This window comes from Eleutherodactylus coqui, chromosome 3 (genome assembly GCF_035609145.1).
Source record: "Eleutherodactylus coqui strain aEleCoq1 chromosome 3, aEleCoq1.hap1, whole genome shotgun sequence".
NCBI lineage: Eukaryota > Metazoa > Chordata > Amphibia > Anura > Eleutherodactylidae > Eleutherodactylus > Eleutherodactylus coqui.
Window position 1 is genome coordinate 156,852,707 of NC_089839.1, and position 20,777 is coordinate 156,873,483.

The window sequence follows — 20,777 nt, forward strand, 5'->3', positions numbered from 1 at the left end:
CTCACAGGGTAAAATGTTACCCCTTAAAGACACAGGGCTTTTTTTTTTCATTTTCGGTTTTCCCTCCTGACTTTCAAAAAATCATAACTTTTTTTTAGTTTTCTGTTTACATAGCTACATGAGGGCTTGTTTTTTGTGAAATGTAATGCATATTTCAGTGGTATCACTTAATGTATTACATAATTTACTGGAAGACTTTTAACCATGCTTAAGTGGAGTGAAAAGGAAAAGAAACACGATTCCGCCATCTTTGATTCTCTTTTCAATGGTGTACACGTTGTGGCAAAAACAACATGATAACTTTATTCTGTGGGAGAGTATAATTGCAATGATACCAAATTGATATAGTTTTTTTGCTGTACTACTTTTAAAAAATATCTTTGGAAAAAAAAATATTACTTTCTGCCGCCATCTTCTGGCAGCCATAACTTTTTTATTTTTCTGTCGAAATAGTTGTATGAGGGCTCATTTTTTGTGGGGCCTTCTGTAGTTTCTATTGCCATCATTTTGTTTTTTGCGTGACTTTTTGATCGCTTTTTATAAAAAATTTTCTTGGAGACAGCGTGACCAAAAATGTACAATTCTGGCGTTGTTTATTTTTTTTTTTAATGATGACATTCATAGTACGAGATAAATAATGCTTTAGGCCGCCTGCAGATGGGCGGGTCGGATCCGGCGGCGAGGATTCTTGCCGCAGGACCCGACCTGACCCCCTGCAGGGACCAGCACGTACTCACCTGCACCCGCGGCTCCAGCTGTTTGATGTGCCGGCTTGCCGGGCAACCGGCGCATACGCAGACCGGAACCGTCGGCAAGTGAGTGATGTTTGTGTGCGAACCCGGCACAGAAATAGAACATGCCACGGTTTGTTTGCGGCGCAAGATTTCGCACGGCCAAACCGCAGCCGTCTACATAGGATTGCGTTTGTTAACGCAATCCTATGCAGACTTCCAGCAGCGTAAATCCCGCCGGAAATCCCACCACAGAATTTCCGCTCGTGTGCAGGCGCCCTTACTTTGATAGATTAGAAATTTATGAACACAGCGTTACCAAATATGTTTTTTTTAAATTAGTAATATAGGAAAAGGAGTTTGTTTTAACTTTTACTTTTGTTTTTCTAATAATTTAAAAAAACAAACAAACTTTTTTAAACTTACTTTTACATTTTTTACATTTTTTGTTAGTCCTCAATGGGGAATTGAACTTGTGATGGCTTGATTACTCGTACAGTATAATGTAATACTACAGTATTATATTATACTAAATTTTGACAGGCAGTGTATGAAGATGTAAAAAAGTGGTATAAGGCCAGCCAGTTTATACCGGCATCCGAATGGTACCTTGTGATTGCATTGTGGGGAGGAGGAGGGAGGTGCGGGACCCCCGAACAATGATCTGGCATTTAAAGGCCACTGTCAGAATTGACAACAGCATTTAGAGGGTTAACAGCTGTGATCAGTGTTAGTGCTTATCACAGCTGTTGGAGGTGGGTCTCTGCTATCACAGACAGCCGACACCTGCCTTATATAGAGTGGGATCAGCTTGCAATGCTGCTCCATATAAACCCTGCTCACTTAGGACGTAAATGTATGTCCTGTAGTGTTAAAGGGGTAATTGCCAGCATGATAAAAATCTAGTCTGCAATCTAGAATATTCATCTAATAGAATTTTTCAATTGGAAGAATGTAATGCTTATCCCCTGTTTGTCTGCTATTAATATGTTAAGCAGCATGTGCTACTTCCAGCCTCAGGTGGCAATCAACTCTCCGTGCTATTAATTTATTAAAGGCTAACTCCTCTATGACTGTTTAATGAATGAAGAAGAATTATTTACCTCTGCTTCCTTGGAGCTTGCTTCTGAAGGAAGTCGCAGGCCAAGCAGCAAGTCAAATTGTCTTAATTCTTGCCTTTGATACTATTAAAGCAATACTTATCTCCTCCTCTGTCAGTAACCCACTGCCAGGGCTTCATGGAACTGGAATTATATAGATTTTTATGTATTCAGTTATTAGTAGGATTATCCATAACCAATTATAAAGTATTAGAATACAACTCCAATTCTACAAAAGTCAGGACGCTGTGTACAATGTAAATAACTGTTAAGAAGACAAGAATACAATGAGTTGGAAGTCTCATCTAACCATATTTTGTACACAATAGAAAATATAAACCATATCAGAGGGGGAAGGGAGGCATTTTTATATTTTGTGTAAACAAAATTAACTCATTTAGAAATTGATGGCAGCAACACATCTTACAAAAGTTGGGTGAAGGTTAAAAAAAGGCTTGAAAAGTAAGTGGTATTAACGAAAAACTGCTGGAGGATACATTTTTCCTAAGTCACATGACTGTGTATAAAAAAGAGCATGTTAGAGAGGCAGAGTCTCTCAGAAGCAAAAATAGTCAGAGGTTCATCAATCTGGGAAAAACTGCATCTAAAAATAGTGGAACAATTGCAGAAAAATGTTTCTCTATATAAAATGGAATATCCCACCATCTACAGTACATAATATCATTAAAAAAATTCAGACAATCTGGATAAATTCATGTGTACAAGGGACAAGGCTAATGGTCAATATTGGATGCTCAGGATCTACAGGCCCTCAGGCATCACTGCATTAAAAACAGGCATGATTCTGTAATGCAAGATAGATAGTTAGATAGATATGAAATAGATAGATATGAGACAGATAGATATGGGATAGATATTAGATAGCTGGAGAGTTAGAAAGATAGGAGTTAGATAAATATAAGCTAGCTACATAGATAGATATAAAATAGATGGATAGATAGATAGATAGATAGATAGATAGATAGATAGATAGATATGAGATAGATAGATAGATAGATAGATAGATAGATAGATAGATAGATAGATAGCTTTTAACTCATCATCATAAAAATGTAATGCCGAAGGAGAACACACACTGTATTTAGCATAAAATATTTATTTCTTGCAGTTCTTAAATGGATACGTCTTGATATGCTGAATATTCTGAATTACATATTCTACTATCAGTCATAGCAAATCATTAAAAAATACTTTTTTTATACAGAAAACAAAAGAAAAAAATGAATTTTGGACTTAAAATACATAATGAGTCATAAAAGAAATGATGCTGCCAGGAAAAATACAGTCAGGAGAAAGAATGTTTTAATATGGAGATGTGGATAGATTTAATGTTGCAGTTTATTAACCGATGTACAATCATTAGTGTTTCTAAGTAGATACTGTATATAGTAAAAAAAATATGCAATATATAAACTGAAATGTTATTAGGCTGGAATGCAGCAATAAAACACTGATGTGATAAAAGTGGAGTGCAAAGGCAGAGCGGAGATACATGAAAGGTAGTGGTTGAAAACAGCATGTTTTATATTCCCTCATGAGGAGCAGCAGCTGTGACTGCTCTGCACATTGAGGTCAATGGTAGGAGATCCAGGAAACATAGAACCTTAAAATGATGGGGTGTTTGATAACCCAGTATGACAAAAGTACATGTATCTGTGAGCAGGGTAATGTGATTCTTGCCAAGCTCCCAAGCTGTATTCAGATATTTAGAGTGACATTGATTCGGGGTTCTTACTATAGCAATCTAATGGCATAAATTAGCAGATGTACAGTTGATGGAAACATCTACTATTTAGTTATTAAACACCAGTTTATAAAGAGTTAAGGAGTTGTCCGGGACATTTTTGGATTTTTTTATATTAATTATCTTTCCTCTGGATAGGTCATCAATAGATGATCGTTAGGAGTTTGCCACTGGGGATCCTTGCCGGTCAGCTGATTTCCAGTGCCGCTGCCACTACAACCAGAGGAGGAAGCAGACTGCATTGATCATAGTGCAGACGCCTGGGTTAGTATTGTAGGCATACTTCCCATTGGTCAGTGCAATCCACTTCCTGTGCTGGCTGTGGTGACAGTAACACCAAGAGTCAGCTAATTCGGTGGGGATCCCAAGTGGCAGAGCTCTGCTGATCCTCTATTGATGACATATCCTCTGAGGACAGGACATCAATATAAAAAATACTAGTAATTATTAGGAAATTATAGTACCAGTGTTTCTGGTGGCACAATGCTCCACACAGCTGTGTTACATGGTACATCCTACATCCATCCTGATTTCCACACATCACACATACAGCTCTACTACATCCATGCTGATGCTTAGACATCACACACAAACAGCTCTACTACATCCATGCTGATTTCCACACACCACACATACAGCTCTACTACTTCCATGCTGATGCTTAGACATCACACACAAACAACTCTACTACATCCATGCTGATTTCCACACATCACATACAAACAGCTCTACTATATTAATCCTCATTCCCACACTACACACACAGCTCTACTACATTCCTGCTGATTCGCACACATCATAAACACAGCTGTGGTACATGCATCTTGATTTCCACACATTACACACACAGCTCTACTACATCCATGCTGATTCCCACAAATGACACACACAGCTGTGGTATATTCACATCCATTCAGACATGACACACACACAGCTCTGCTACATCATGATCATATGTAGCAGGCATGACAATTAGCACAGCAGATTTTTGGATATAGTCATCAGCCCCTGGTGATGTGATCCCTAACTCCACCCACACAGGTGATCACATGATGGTGACATCATCACAGGACCTGGTAGCTGCTGCCGACTTATCCAGTATACAGCACTTTCTACCAAACTCCAGAATGGTTCCTCCCACAGCAGTGATGTCACTGCAGGTCCTTCAGTCCACTGGATATCTGTGGTGGGGGAAAGGTCGGTGTCTCCTGTTTGGACCGCTGAGTTGTGTCTGAGATAATAACGGCTTAGTTTTATTCTCATTTTGTAATTTTTGTCCTCCCCTTCCAAGATCCCTAACTTTGTTCTTCTTTCTCGGTCAGGCTCTGTGTTTTTATACATGCTGTAGAGCCTGCAATGACGTCACCAGGGGCTGAGTGATTACGTCACCAGGGGACGGATCATGAGAAGCACCAATACACATAAAAAAAAATAAAAATATATTTATATATATATATACTTACAGACAAGTGGTCATTAGTAGTTTGAAAAAAGGTCTTAAACAACCTCTTTAAAGAGACTCTGTCACCTACTTTTAGCACTATAAACTGAGCTTATGGACTGAAAGTAGGTGACCCTCTGAATCCGGGGATGTAAGTTTTTTCAAACTTGGATCATCGATCCGAGTAAAAAAATCACTCGTGTGCATGAGTGCAATTCAAATGAATGGGTTCTTTTCCCATGTGAGTCACGTCCATATCACAATTCCATGGAACTTGCAGGAATATTGCCCGTGTGAATAAGCCCTAACCGTCTGCTCTCCATTTCCTGCTGTGGCAGTTGCAACAGGCATATAAGACCGCTGTAGACAGCCACCATCTCTCTTCTTCCAGTGATTAGCTATAGCATTCACATGTCCTGTTTTCTCGAAGTTATAGCTGCTGCAGCTCAGGCATCTGATGAAATAGGAACAGCAGAGGATTGGGTAAGCATAACTTTTTTTTAATGGTTTTTCCAATGTTCTTCTCTTTTTTTGTTCTGGATGACATTTATTATTATCTTACTAAATGCAACAATGGTGTTTCTCAGATAGAAGATAAGTGTAGTGATCAGTTCCCTTTAACGCCGGCCGCAAAGACGACACCAGAGAATTTAGAGTCAATGAGGAAATAGGTTGCTTACATCTCCAGACCAAACAAAGATTCTACATTAATCACTGTTTTGTAAAAAGGATCAAACTTTTGTTCCACTGTGTTAACTGCTTGGAAATGAGTAATAACTAAGCTGATTGTTGGCTTTTTAGAATACATTTCAGATTTTCTCTTAGTTCTGTACTGGAAATGGTTGGCTGGCATTATTCCTATAATGCAGTGTTCTTGAATTTTTTTGGCTAAGGGAACACAGTCACAGCAGTAGAAGTACAGTAGATTGCATGTTAAACACCAAGGATACTTCTTGGTTAATGTCAGCATTATCAGTTATATAATGGCAGACATATTCCAATGTAATGTTAATTTTCATCAATATTGTATTTTAAAATAACCCCAACTACAGAAAGCACCAATATTCTTAGCTATGACATAAAGACAAAATAAAAGCACATAGTTCAGTTCACTTCTGTCGGCTCTCTTTGTTCAGCTTTCTTCAAGTACTGAACCTGGTAAGTCTTTGTTTTACTTTTATTTTAGAATTTATTTTTATATATCCAATAGTAAAATATTGTTTTAAACCAATGCTGAAAGGGATTGGACATATTGAAGGATAGTTATTATCACTTTACAACCAGCACCAGGCAGCTGCTGTAAAGGCAAATAAAACCATACAAAGTGAGCATTCACTATGTCCAGAGGAAAGAAGGTATCATCATCAGCAAAGATGGGGTTTCCACACTGGAAACTGTTATGGTTAATTTGTTTAAAGATGTTAAAGGGGTCTTCTGGAAGTAATAATATTACAAGTTAGTAACATAGTATATTAGGCTGAAAAAAGATACATGTCCATCTAGTTCGGTCTATTACCCCCCAATGCTGATCCAAAGGGAGGCAAAAAAACCCAATGAGGCAGAAGACAATTTCCCCCATTTAGGAGAAAAAAATTCCTTTCTGACTCCAATCTGACAATCAGAGTAATCTCCAGATCACCGACCCCTCTGAAGTAATCAGTGATATAACATGTAATATTGTAATACTCAAGAAAGACGTCCAGGACCCGCTTATACTCTTTTATCAAGTTCACCATCACCATGTCCTCAGGCAGAGAGTTCCATAGTCTCACTGCTCTTACAGTAAAGATCCCCCTTCTATATTGGTGTAGAAACCTTCTTTCATCTAAATGTAGAGGGTGCCCCCTTGTTACAGTGACAGTCCTGGGTATACATAGATGATGGGAGAGATCTCTGTACTGACTCCTGATATATTTATAAATAGTTATCAGAGCGTCCCCTTGTTACAGTCCTGGGTATAATAAATGATGGGAGAGATCTCTGTACTGTTCCTTGATATATTTATGCATTGGTTTTAGAGCGCCTCCTTGTTACAGTCCTGGGTATAAATAGATGGTGGGAGAGATCTTTTTACTGGCCCGTAATATATTTGTACATAGTTATCAGAGCGCCCCCTTGTTACAGTCACAGTCCTTGGTATAAATAGATGATGGGAGATCTCTGTATTATCCCCGATATATTATAGATAGTTATTAGAGCGCCCCCTTGTCACAATCCTGGGTATAATAAATGATGGGAGAGATCTCTGTACTATTCCTTGATATATTTATGCATTGGTTTTAAGAACCCCCTTGCTACAGTCCTTGGTATAAATAGATGATGGGAGATCTCTGTATTATCCCCCGATATATTATAGATAGTTACAAGAGCGCCCCCTTGTTACAGTCCTGCACATAAATAGATGATGGGAGATTAACTGTATTGTCCCCAGATATATCTATACATAGCTACTGGAGTGCCCCCTTGTTGCAGTTCTTGGTATAGATAGATGATGGCAGAGATCTCTGTACTGACCCCTGATATATCTATACATAGTTATTAGAGCGCCCCCTTGTAACAGTACTGGGTATAATAGATGATGTGAGAGATCTCTATACTGACCCCAGATATATCTATACATAGTTATTAGAGTGTCCCCTTGTTACAGTACTGGGTATAATAGATAATGTAAGAGATCACTATAATGACCTCAGATATATCTATACATAGTTATTAGAGCACCCCCTTGTTACAGTCACAGTCCTTGGCATATATAGTTGATGGGAGACATCTCTGTATTGCCCCCAGATATATCTAAAAATGGAACATATGTGACTGAAATCCGCGCCGGCTATAATATGCTGGGTAAAAAGATAGTTCTGGTTCTATTCTTTGACCGATATATGCCGGCGGCTTCCATAGACTCCTATGGGAGCTGGAAAAAAGGACAGGGGGAGGCAGTTTAGCAGCGTCAACACTGCAGAATGTTTACAGGTGCCTCTATTTAGGCTTTTGAAGTCATTCCAAGGATTTAAGCCAAGAGAGGGTTTTCCCGGCGACAGCGTATTTTTTCACTTAAATGTTGCACCCGGTTGTGTGAATGGACAAGAAAACGCTAATTATCTCATCACGGAAAAGCTTCCATTCATGCAAATTTTCGGTGCAGACCTGCAAGCGTAAAAATACATACGCTAATGTGAAGGAGTCCTAACATTGTGATCTGTGACTAGAGTTTAATTACAACATCTACAGGGAATATGAGGTAGTCTGAAACACACTCTCTTTCTTATCATTGGTGCAGGGAGACACATCACCTGTTTCATAAAGTCCTTTGATTGGCTGTTGTGTATAACACAAGTCTATCACATGATCAGTGCAGGGAGAGATGATTGCTAGTATAGCAAGTGCAGAATTATTATAATGTGCAGATTAATAAACTAACCATGAGAAGAAGATGACATTTCCAAATGAATATTGGGGTAAATAAGCCTGAATTGTCACTTTAAAGTGTACATATCATAAAAGATTGGGAATGTTATAGTGATATGTAAAACGTTTTGATTGGTGGGGTCTGAGTGCTCCAACCATTAACTAAAAAAATGGGCAGCAGAGCTCAACATTGCCCTTTCGGCTGTGATTAGCTTTGCTCACAGAACTGTGCATGGACCTCTCTAGTTTCAATTGATTTGCACACTCAGAGCTAAGTAAAGTTTATCATAGACAAAAGTATGCAGTGCTCAGCTGAGCGCGTCTGCCCTTCTATTTCAGTGATCAGTGGGGGTCTCAACATCTGGACCCCATCAGTCAAAACTTTTGACATGTCATTGTAGCAAGTTAAGAGTTTTATGAAATGATAGGAAAATGTTAAATAGTTGTTAATGCAGTTCTCTATGGGCAGAAAAATAAAATGGCATGTTATAAGCACTTGGGAAAAGTGGTAACAGCCAGGGCAAAGTCTTAAAGGTCTCCCATTATTTACTTTTCATATTCTGTAGCAGAAACGTATTTGTACTGTTGCCAGCGATTATAAGACAGCAGAAAGAAATTCAGTCAGAACCAATTAACTTTGTAATTGCATAAGCTGTGGCAGTATGAGAAAGGCTATCGTTAGCTAAATCTGATAGATGTTGACAACATAATTTCATATTCTAAAAACCAAACAATTTGTGAAAAGAAAAGTTTTAATTTAAAAATCACATTAATTAACAATCATACATTTAATGTGTGTTCAGATTACAGCACTCAGAATTTGACGGACTTCAGTATACATGTAACACTAAAAATAATACCATCTTATATTTAGATTATAAAAAAGGTCATCGCTGATGTCATAAATATAAATTGGTGAATAGTTCTCTCATTAGAAAGTATGTACACTGTAATCATACTGTAGAAAAACTCAACATGGGCTCCACTTTCCACGAAACTCTGCCAAATATATTACGCCTTTATTAAAATTATTCTCCGCCATTAAAGGCCATCTTAGGTTCAAAATTCTGTACTGATTAATTTCATGAAATATCACTACGCTGGTGATAAAGGAAATAATTATGGCAGTGCACAACCTCCAGCACCATACGGCTGGTATTGAACACAATAGCAGTTGTATAAATAAGTGTGCGGTACTTTAAGTGGTACTACATAAAGAAACTTATATAAATGCGGTATCATTGTAATCGTAATTACCCCAAAAAATTATTAACATAGTAAAGACAATGTGATTTTTACTGCAACACGAATGCTGAATTAGCAACCCACCACCCCCGAAAATGGCGCAATTGTGTTTTTTTCATGTATGCTCTCTTAGAAAGTTTGTAAAGTTTTCCAATAAATTTAAATACGTTTCAGGCATGACTGGGAGGTGTGGCTCCAGAGCTCTTACGGCTGTTCCCCGAATCTAATACTCTAACCATAACCATTTTACCATTTGCCCTACTATCCCAGTCGCTCTACCTTGACAGGTAAAATTACAACTTGACCACTTGACCTATTCATGCTTTTGTTTTAAAAATGTTTGATTTGTTTCAAGTCTAAGCAATGAATCTCATGACTTTCCTAGTCTATTTGTTGGCATGAATATGTTGCTTTCATTTCATGTTGTTATCATTAATCAATATTATTAAAAATCAATAAAAATGTACAACTTCTCCAACAAAAAAACAAACCCTTGTGTAGCTATGTAACCAGAAAGATAAAGAATAGGGATGAGCGAGCGTACTCGGAAAAGCACTACTCGCTCGAGTAATTTGCTTTATCCGAGTATCGCTGTGCTCGTCCCTGAAGATTCGGGTGCCGGCACGGAGTGGGGAGCTGCAGGGGAGAGCGGGGAGGAACGGAGGGGAGATCTTTCTCTCCCTCTCTCCCGCCCGCTCTCCCCTGCTCCCCGCTGCGACTCACCTGTCAGCCGCAGCGGCACCCGAATCTTCAGGGACGAGCACAGCGATACTCGGATAAAGCAAATTACTCGAGCGAGTAGTGCTTTTCCGAGTACGCTCGCTCATCTCTAATAAAGAATGTATGATTCCTTGAAAATAGGGAGAAAAAATGAAAACCATAACATGAAAAAGGGCTGCAGTGGGAAAGGATAAAAATCTATAACCCGTCCCACAAAAAACAAGCCCTCATATGACTAAAAATTTAAAACAAGTTATGGTTCTTAGAAGGCATGAATTAGTAAATTGTCTGCAATGTCAAGGGGTCAAAATGGAAGGAAACAATTGGTCAGTTTCACATGAGCTGCATATTGTCTCCGTAATATGTTCGTGTGAAACTTGAGTAATACACATTAAATAGCCCGTATTGTTTAATGAGCCTGTGGGAGCCCACCCAGTGTTCTACTTAGTGTTTTTTGTTATGATGGAGATGGGGTGAGGGCCACCATTAAAAATGTTTGCTCAGGGCACCATCTAAACTAATGCTAGCCCCACATGAAACTGTTCAATTATCAGGACGAATCTAATAGTAATAATTTTCATCATGTATCAAACAAATGATGCGTAATATGACTGTAATATTTTTTACTGAAACATGGCAATATTACAAGCTGGACTACTTTACTGCATGGTGCAGAGTATGTGATACAATGAGATGAATGGATGTGATACAATGGAACAAATATGTATACTTCTCTGTAATATCATTATTTTCAATACTGTGGCATAAATATGAATTGCTGGGACGAGGCTCTAATAATTTTCCTTAACGATCTTTTTCACGTGGTTCGAGTGTTTGAGTATGATGGTAATCCTCCTGAACTGTGTGACTTTGGGAATGTTCCAGCCCTGTGAAGATGTTGACTGTTCTTCTGATCGGTGCCAAATTCTTCAAGTAAGTTCTTATCATATGACTCACACATTGAACTGTCAAGAGTTGATTTTTAATTGCACTAGGGTCTACTGGAGAAGTTTCCTTTCTTTTGTAGCTACTTTAGTTGCTTGGATGTTTCAGCATGCTCAACTTTAAGCTAAGTTCACTTTATGTTATAGGGCTACAAGCAACAATTACGCTAGGGAAAAGGATCTAGCATATGCATGAAATGTAAAAGCCCAAAAGTACTGTATACAATATATAATCCTGTGATGATATATCATACTGTGACATATATCATCCATAGCCTACCATGCAAAGAAGAGAACAGTATAGCATGCTAGGAAGCCCACCATGTAGGCAAGTGCATCTGGCTGGTACTAATGCATACAAGCCTGGCAGATGCCAAAAGGACACTTTTTGGCATCTTTTGGGTCAATAGAGGTCTATGGGTATATATCCTGGTACATATGTATGGTGCTGAATGTGAACACCAAACATGGCGTACGCAGAGCCTTATTATTAAGATTCCGAATAGTTGACTATCAAATCCTAATAAATCCAAAAAAGTGACCAAACAGAAGTGGCGGTGATACTCCGCTGGTCTTCAGTCTGGTTTGACACTGCTGATCATACTTTCTCTTATGTGTTCTTGGGCCAAGAACCCGGTAACAGTGGTGTGGTTTATAGCCTGTTCCAAACTGGCAGTATAGTTTCTAATATTGAGGCCATGGTTCATTAACTATCAGACATTTTTAGGGTTTTTCTTTCTTTCATCCTTGCCTTATAGAGCTACTAGTAATTATTAGGAAATTATAGCACCACAGTTTCTGGTAGTGCAATGTGCCACACAGCTCTGCTACATGCACGTCACACACAGACAGCACTACTACATGTACATGTCATACAGCTCTACTACATACATTCTTTATCCCATACAACAAGGATCACAAGCATCACAGCAGAGTCCTGCCCACACTGATCTATCCCCGGTCATGTGACCCCAGACTCCTCCCACACAGGTGACTGATCACATGATGGTGTCATCATGTGATGACAGCAGCCATGTAAGCACAGGGCTGCTGTCCAACTAGGTGGTTATTAGTATTCCATAGCAACTAAGGCCACGGAGGGTTGTAGGGGATGTAGTCCACCCGTAATCTGCATTAGGGATGAAGGACATGTGATGACATCACCATCATGTGATCAGGGGCAGAGAATCTAACTCACTCACTCATAGACAGGTGGTCATTAGTACCTGCACAGGGATAAAGGACCTGTAATAATGTCACCATCATGTGATCAGGGGCGGAGCATGCAACTCACTCACTCATGGACAGGTGGTCTGTAGTATCTGCACAAGGGTGAAGGACTTGTGGTGATATCACCATCATAAACCTTTTTTTAATTTTTCTATTGACATAGCAACATGAAGCTTTTGTTTTTTGCGAGATGAGTTGTATTTTTTTAATAGCACGATGTAATATAACACATGTTGTATTGGAAATCTTAAAAAAATGTTAAGTCAAGTGAAATGGGAACAAATCCAATTCTGCCTTTTCATGGAGTTTGCTTTTGTGGCATAGTGGACAAACGGATTAATGCTATGAAAGTCATAGTGTCATATGTGTTTTGAAGTCTGTAGCTTTAATACCCATGTGTAATGTTATACATTCATTGACAAAAAAAAAATAATGCACCAAGAAGGGGTTGTTGGAATCAAATGAAGTCTTATATGTGTGATTCTAATGATGATATATGTAAGTGATTATAATATTAGACCGAGATGAAAAGTTTATTGGGAAAAACTGTACAATTCAAAGGAGGCTCTAATACTCTAGCCTGGATACAGGATGAGATACAGTCAGGCATGAAGGCATACAGGCTCTGTATGTTATCCTGCAGTAAATTTGCCCACAAACGTTGCAATTGAGCTTCTAGATCCTGCACACTCGTAGGATGCCAAAGCTGACGTCCCAACTGGTCCCATAGATACTTGATTGGCAATAAACCTGCCCACCAGGCAGACCAAGGAAGTGTGGCAACCTGGCAGAGTTATATTTGGGGAAACCTTGCTGTGTACTGGAAAAATGCCTCTTGGAAGCCTTGCCATGAGAGGCAACACATGTGGCCACTGGATTTCCTGCACATATCACTGAGTTGTTATTGTCCCTTGTATCTCTACTAGGGGTGACCGACTGTCATATACGATGGCTTCTCAGATCCCCACACGAGCAGTTGAGGCCGTGTGTTGCTCCATAGTAAAAGCGGGATTGGATTGCTAACCATGAGGCCTACATACTTGATCATGACCGTCGTCGACTCCTAAACAGACCTTGGATTCATTGTTAAAGATGATATGGTTCCAGTAGTAGTCCATCTTTCTTGTTCATGACACCACAGCAAACGAAGGCGACGAGGTTGAGGTGTTAATGGCAGGACACATAATTTCCTTTTGTCAGGCACCTGGAAATGGTCCTAGCAGAGAAATGATTCTGTAATGAAGGTGTCATCTGTGTCTGGATGGTGGATAACGAAACTGTTGGATCTGCTTGTGTTTTTCGGTGGACCAAACGATCCTATTTACTGATGGTCTGTCTTGACCAGTCAGAGCCTGTTCACTGTATAACCACTGCTCCCAACACCTCCTAACAGCTTAGTCAGAATGGCATAGATGGCGAGCAGTTTGTCAAAACAACCATCCTGCATCTAGCATTCCAATTATGCCCCTCTCACAGTTTCCTGATTGGGCAAAATATCCTCAACTGTGTCATAGAGATATAGTCTAGTGGTTAATGATCTATAAACAAGAGGTACACAAAAGTAGCTAGTCAGAGCCTTTTTATAGGGCAACAAATGAAGAATGTTAATGGCCTCTGGCGGCAAGATCCCACATCTAATAAGACCACAACTGTAATCATTTACATATCTGCCAGAGACATAACTGCTTGCCCAGTTTTGCAGTAATCCAACATTTCTATCTGGGTGCAGTATATTTTTTTGTCAATGTATATGCTTTTTGACTGGGGTTCTAAACTTCATGTATTCTTCATTCAGAATCCCAGTAGAAAGTGTTTTACTCTTGCTTGAAAGGACAACTGAGGGAATTCTCCAAAATGTAATTTGATCATTTAAGGACATTGACAACTCTTATTTTTTTTTATTGTTTTGATGTTTTATTGTTTTCTGAGAGTAAATTAAAATTCTGGACAGGTAATGGGTTAAAATAAAAAAAACATAAGCAATACTCACTGGTTAGCTGTTCACTCAGCCAGTCACTGGCTTCAGCTGTGATACTGCTATGAATGGCATGTGACCGTTGAAGCTAGTGATTGTCCGAACGGCCAGATGTACAATGAATGGCATGTGATCGCTTCAGTTTCTTCCAGAATCAGAAGGCGTGGAATGGGGCTACTTCGCTGGACCAAGAGGGACACCTAACTGGTGAGTATTGCTTTTTTTTTTTTTAGTTTTAGCCCATTTACTGTCCAGAATTTTTTTTTTACTCTTGGAAAACCCCTTTAATACTGTAATCCTATGTTATATGAATAGCAGTATTTTATGATTACGTCCTAACCCTTTTCTTCTCCCGAATACATTAGGTATTTGATGACTTCATCTTTATCTTCTTTGCAATGGAGATGGTAGTTAAGATGGTGGCCTTAGGAATTTTTGGGAAGAAGTGCTACCTTGGAGACACATGGAATAGATTGGATTTCTTCATTGTAATGGCAGGGTAAGTAAATACTTCAGGATCTCAAATTGAATTTATTGTGCAGATATGTTCCCTCTGATGAAAACGTGATTAAGGCATGATTGTTGTGTAGGTAGCATTCAAAACCGAGTGAATCAAGGCTAGAAATAGACTAACATAGAACTTCCTTTAATGAATATGATATCACAAGTCATTGCAAATACGTACATTATATTTTAGGTGAGGAGATACCCGATTTAAAGGAGTTGTCAGGTTGCAATATAATTTTTTACGGATAGGTGCAAATAAAATAACAAAATGAGTGTTACCACCCACCCTGAGGCCTGGCGATCCAGATGTTTTAGAATGAATAACATTCCAACCCTCAGAAACCGCAACATCAATGCTTGCTCTTCTGGCATCGGCGCTCACAAGATGTCATAGAATGGTAGAGTTGGAAAGGAGCTCCAGGGTCATCGGGTCCAACCCCCTACTCGATGCAGGATTCACTAAATCATCCCAGACAGATGTCTGTCCAGTCTTTAGGAGATTTGAATGGTGATGCTGCAATGATTACGTGTTGTCCATTCCAAAACAAAGACTGGGTGGACAACGGGGCTGAAGCACCGGATCGCCAGGGTAGAGAATTGCTAAGTACCACTCATTTTGTTATTTTAATCCCTGGGCACTTGTCAGTAAAAAAGATATATTGTAGTCGGATAACATTTATTCAAATTGTGATAAATGGGAATAAAGAGGAAACGTAAAATTAAGACGCCTCTTGGCTGCTACTAGAAGAGGTAGGTCAATCTCTATTGGTGCCCCAGGTAGGGTTTTTAAGATGCCCTTTCACCCTTTATATTTAAAGTTGAATGTTATAGAAGTTGGAAGAATAGTCATTAATTTTTTTTTCCTCCTATCCATCCCATTCCTCACCAATCCCTAGAGTTCTTATTTATAGTACATACTCCACATTTTCCTGCATCCCATCTCCATTTCTCCACAAATTCCAACCAGTCTGACTGCGCTATAATGCATTTGTAGTATTGTCCTCAGGCTTCTGCGCCTCTTCTGGCGTCACATTTTTTCAGTCTTACTGGCTTCTTTATAAAATCCATTACATGTGTACTTTCTTCAATGTAGGTGCCTGTCTATTTCCCCTCCCCATTATCCCACCACTGACCCTTAGTAAAGATGGTGGCTCCTATTCCTTTCCCTTTTCTCAAAGTGAATGTCTGGTCTTAAAATTATTTCTATCTCATCACTACAGTCTGATAATATTTAACTGCTGCTGATTTTCTTCAATGTTTGCAACTTGGCTTCATGTTTAGTTTTGCTTCATTAGTGCACATCTGATTGATGACTTCAGCTTCGCTGCATTTTCTAGTGGGAGTCACAGGTAGTTTACAAACCAGGTGAACTGGTAAATCGATTTTACCATCTCTAATTATAAGTGACCTGCTGCACAGTTGATCCCAAATATCCCGATTAAAGGGGTTTTCCAGACAGTGCCAGCTGTCAGTGCTGGGATACACCAGGGACAGAATGGAAGCCGCTGCTCCGACCCTTATATGGTGGCTGATGCTTGTAATTGCAGGTGCAGTCCTCACCTAAAGCAATGAAATCCCAGCCTGTATTTACAAGTGCAGCTCCCATTGACTTCAATAACAGTTGTGCCTGCAATTTCGAACACCAGCCACTACACAGGAGTTGGAGTAGCAGCTTCAACTCCGGTCTACCTTGGTGCTGATGCCCGGCGCTGTCTGGAAAACCGCTTTAATGAATGTATTTTGGAAAAAACTCCTGTGTAATATAGAAGGCATGGCCAACAATGCTTCAAAGTTTGTTTCAATGACTCTTCATCATCCTCCATCTTTGTGGAGCTGGTAGATGCAGTGTCCATGCTGAGCACAGGGGACACAGTGGGTCTCCTCAGCAGTGTGTGTGATGGAGCAAACGGGCTGGAGTCTGTCTTTCCCCCATAAAATAAAAGCTGAAGTTGAGTACGAATGGTCGTAGCAGTTTTAGGATATACTCCCGGACGACTCCATTGCCGTGGTGAATCAGGATCCATATAGGGTGGGATGCCTTGGCAGTCACTCCATTCCTCCTGAAGAAATGCTGCACCGGCGGAGGCCTTGCACAGCCTTCCATGTCCTCTGGCATTGGTAGGTGGGCAGCCTAGTGATTTGTGGTTCCTCCTCCCAGTACAATTGCAGCCTCCAAGGAGCCGACTTCACAGCAGCCACAGCCACTCGGCCCAGCCTACTTGTTCTGTTAGTGGTATCCATCTTAACAATTGCCTGGCCAAAAATGCTCTGCAGCCACAGTTAGCTCCTCACATTGGGCACCAGCAAGTACATTCAGTAGGGGTAGCCCCCAACCCCCACACTTTGCGCCAAGCCAAGCAACTTTGGTGGGAGTTACTTCACGGGAGTAAGTAATAGAGGAGAGATTTAACAAGAACTGGGCGCCATCTTGGCTGGGCTCCATTGAAACCTAATTGGCATCCATCAAACTTGTTTTGGCGTAGCAGATCAGATCCTGTGCCAAGTAACGCCAGAAAAAGCATCTGGCTGCAACACCCCAGAGGGGTGACCCTGTGCACCTGGCTAATGTGAAGAGCTGGGAGGAATAAGTGCTGACCTGTCATGGTGACACTTACTAGGCTCTGATCCCGGAGGGATGACACGCAGCCAAGGCCTGTGTAGTATTGCAGGCCAGCTTCGACACCTCTATGATAGGGAATGCCGAAAAATGTGATAGGGGAAATAGTAGTACTTATCACTCGTGAGACCACTGTTTCCACACACCGGTATGCTACCCGGCGGAGAAATGAACACAGAGACTTGTGTATAGTACCTCGGATCCCGAGGAACGGTGAGGGTCCGGTATAACTTTTACTTAATAATTATAAACTTTTACAACAGGTGATGCAGGTAAAATTCACTCTAGATTGTTAACAGGCTACTGCTCAGAGGTAGGGAGAATACACAGGATGAATACGGTCCTACAGTCCATGTGATCTGTATGTCACCGGTCCTGGATTGGGAGCACTCCAGAGGAGGAAGGAGGCTAGGGTTCACTCCACAGACTCTCTGGCAGACAATTATTAAAGAAGGCTTAGCCAATAAACAACCCGCATGGCAGACGCGTGGGTATCGCTATAAAGTACCTTCGTGAGGTGATCCTAACTATGGACTGCTGCACAGAAAAGGCCTGTAGTGTGAACGGGTACCTGTTTGGAACTTTCGTAGGACTCTCTCTCTGCTGATGGGACTCACTCCTCTCACATCCACACTCCAAACGCTATGGGATATCGCTCTTCTTCCTCCATCTTCACCTACATGGAAGCTGAAGGTGCTTCCATGTGGCTCTGTGTTAGCACTCTGTAGCAGGCAAGGTGGATCTCCTTTCACGCTTTCAAACACTCCCATTTATAACCTGACTTGTACCACATGACAAGCCAGACTGATACATCTACATGCAGGCAATGATTTTATTACTGTTAACCTCTCAAGCGCCCCAGCTGTGCAACAAATGGAGGGGACCCGGATGGTGTTCTGAGCCACTAAACAAAAAACCCCAAACAGCTGTCTATATGGTTTCTGGCTTGGTTGACAATTCCCAGTCATTGTTATAAGGCTTGTCTAAAAAAAAACTGGCATTGACTTGCAAGAATGCTGCCTTTCAATAGGTTGCTCTGCAGAGGTATTGTTCCATTTTCCCTATTTGCATATATTTCCCAGAAGAGCATGGTTTGCGTTATAAGTTTCTTTACACACTTTCTAGATGCTCTCCTTGAGGCCTTAGTCAGACGGGCGTTTTTTGCCGCGATTTGCGCATGCGTCCGGCGATTTTATAAAACCATTGCTTTGCAATGGTATCGGACACATGAGCGCTTTTTATGCACTCGTCCGATAAATTATAGAACAGAAATCGCAGATCGCACCTATCTGCGATCTGCGATTCCTGTTCTCTTCTCTATATGCGCTCAGTGGGGCCGGCGGCAGCAGCGCCGACCCCATTGAGAACATATAGAAGACAAATCATTCTTCTCTGCCACAGCTGTAACTGCTGTGGCAGAGAAGAACGATGTTTGCCCGTTGAATTCAATGGAGCCGGCAATACAGCCGCCTCCATTGAAAGCAATGGGCTGCCGGCGAGCGCAGGATGAATTGTCGGGAAGGGCTTAAATATATAAGCCCTTCCCTGCAATTCATCCAGAAAAGTGTTAAAATAAAAAATATATACATACTCACCTGCTCCCGGCAGCCGGAGTTCCGTGCGGCCGTACTGCAGTGGGTGTGAAGGGGGTGTGAGTCAGACCTGTCCCCTGATTGGCTCAGCGCTAAGCCAATCAGGGGGCAGGTCTGACTCACACCCCCTTCACACCCACTGCAGGCCAGCCGCGCGGAACTCCGGCTGCCGGGAGCAGGTAAGTATATATATATATTCTTTATTTTAACACTTTTCTGGATGAATTGCAGGGAAGGGCTTATATATTTAAGCCCTTCCCGACAATTCATCCCACACTCGCCCGCAGCGCATTGCTTTCAATGGAGCGGGCTGTATTGCCGCTCCATTGAATGCAATGCGCTGGACAGCTCCGGCCCGTTTCTAATGAAACGCGGCTAGGAGCAGATTTTCGGGCGATTTTCGGGCACCGGTCACGCGATTTGTGGATGCGCATCCGTCATGCGATCCGCAAATCGCGCGAAAAAACGCCCGTCTGACTAAGGCCTAAGGAGAAACAATACTCTTCCTGACCTAAAAGTAACAGATGCATGTCAAATTCAGCAATGCTGCATCTATCCCAATTTTTCTCTTGCCAAAATTAACTTGCCACTTTAAAACACAGAATTTTAAAGACTTTTTATAAAGCTGAAAATACCAAATGCCCTAAGTCATCTGAGTGGAAAAAACGTATGTAGGACTAGCCATTCCCATGTCCAGAAAGCATCTTTTACTATCTGCATTCTCACTTGGATTGTGCTGAGGATGTGTGCAAGTCTCCTGCACTATTTCTTACAAGGCTGTTCTTCAGTGGGTGGTATCTGCACAAAATGTTTTATGTACAATTCCGGATTCCCAATGGCCAACAGCTGCCATCATCATTCTGGCTTCATTACTGTTTGTTTAATATGATCACTGGCCCATATATGTAGCACCCGAGCCAAGTTGGCAGATAATCCGGGCATATGTAGTACGAGCTTCTGCTGGGGAGAACTTACAATGTAAAATGACTTCTTGGAAAATAACAGTATATTTCACACAATGTGAATCACTGTAATAATGGAGTCTCATACAAGGTGTACGTCACTGTTAATACCATTGTTGCTTTCCGTTAGAGGTATACAAGGAGGCATGCAGTTACACAGAAAAGGCTGTATATTTAGTGTAATTGCACAGGCACTGCTCTTTCACAGGGGCAAGGGAATCACTCCACCCTGATATAAATGACTCATTAGCCTAACGAGGTGCCCGTAAACACGGGCATGCACAGTGTTTAACCCATGCCCGCACATGCAGATGCTCAAATACACACAAAATAGAGCAGGTCCTATTTTTTTGTGCCCTAACAGAACTAAGAATGAACACATCCTACTAGGCAGGGCGAGTGCACCATTCTATCTATACTAGCTAATAAGACCTAGAGCACAAATTAAATTGTTATACTACGTGGTGCTATGCCGTCATTCTTCATCTAGCCTAGCGAATCTAATCATCTTAAGATCAGCCAGGTTTAACTATGTGACCT

At 40.8% G+C, this 20,777-nt stretch overlaps 1 protein-coding gene across 1 annotated transcript in view; it reads left to right on the forward strand.

Annotated features, from left to right (window-relative positions):
* The first annotated feature begins 11,235 nt into the window (after positions 1-11,235).
* The window catches only part of CACNA1I (calcium voltage-gated channel subunit alpha1 I), a 459,267-nt gene continuing 449,725 nt past the window's right edge, over positions 11,236-20,777 (forward strand). Inside the window, exons 1-2 of the mRNA XM_066596427.1 lie at positions 11,236-11,343; positions 14,925-15,058. Coding sequence (XP_066452524.1) covers positions 11,251-11,343; positions 14,925-15,058 — 227 coding nt within the window. The 5' untranslated portion in view covers positions 11,236-11,250. The remainder of the gene's footprint in view (positions 11,344-14,924; positions 15,059-20,777) is intronic.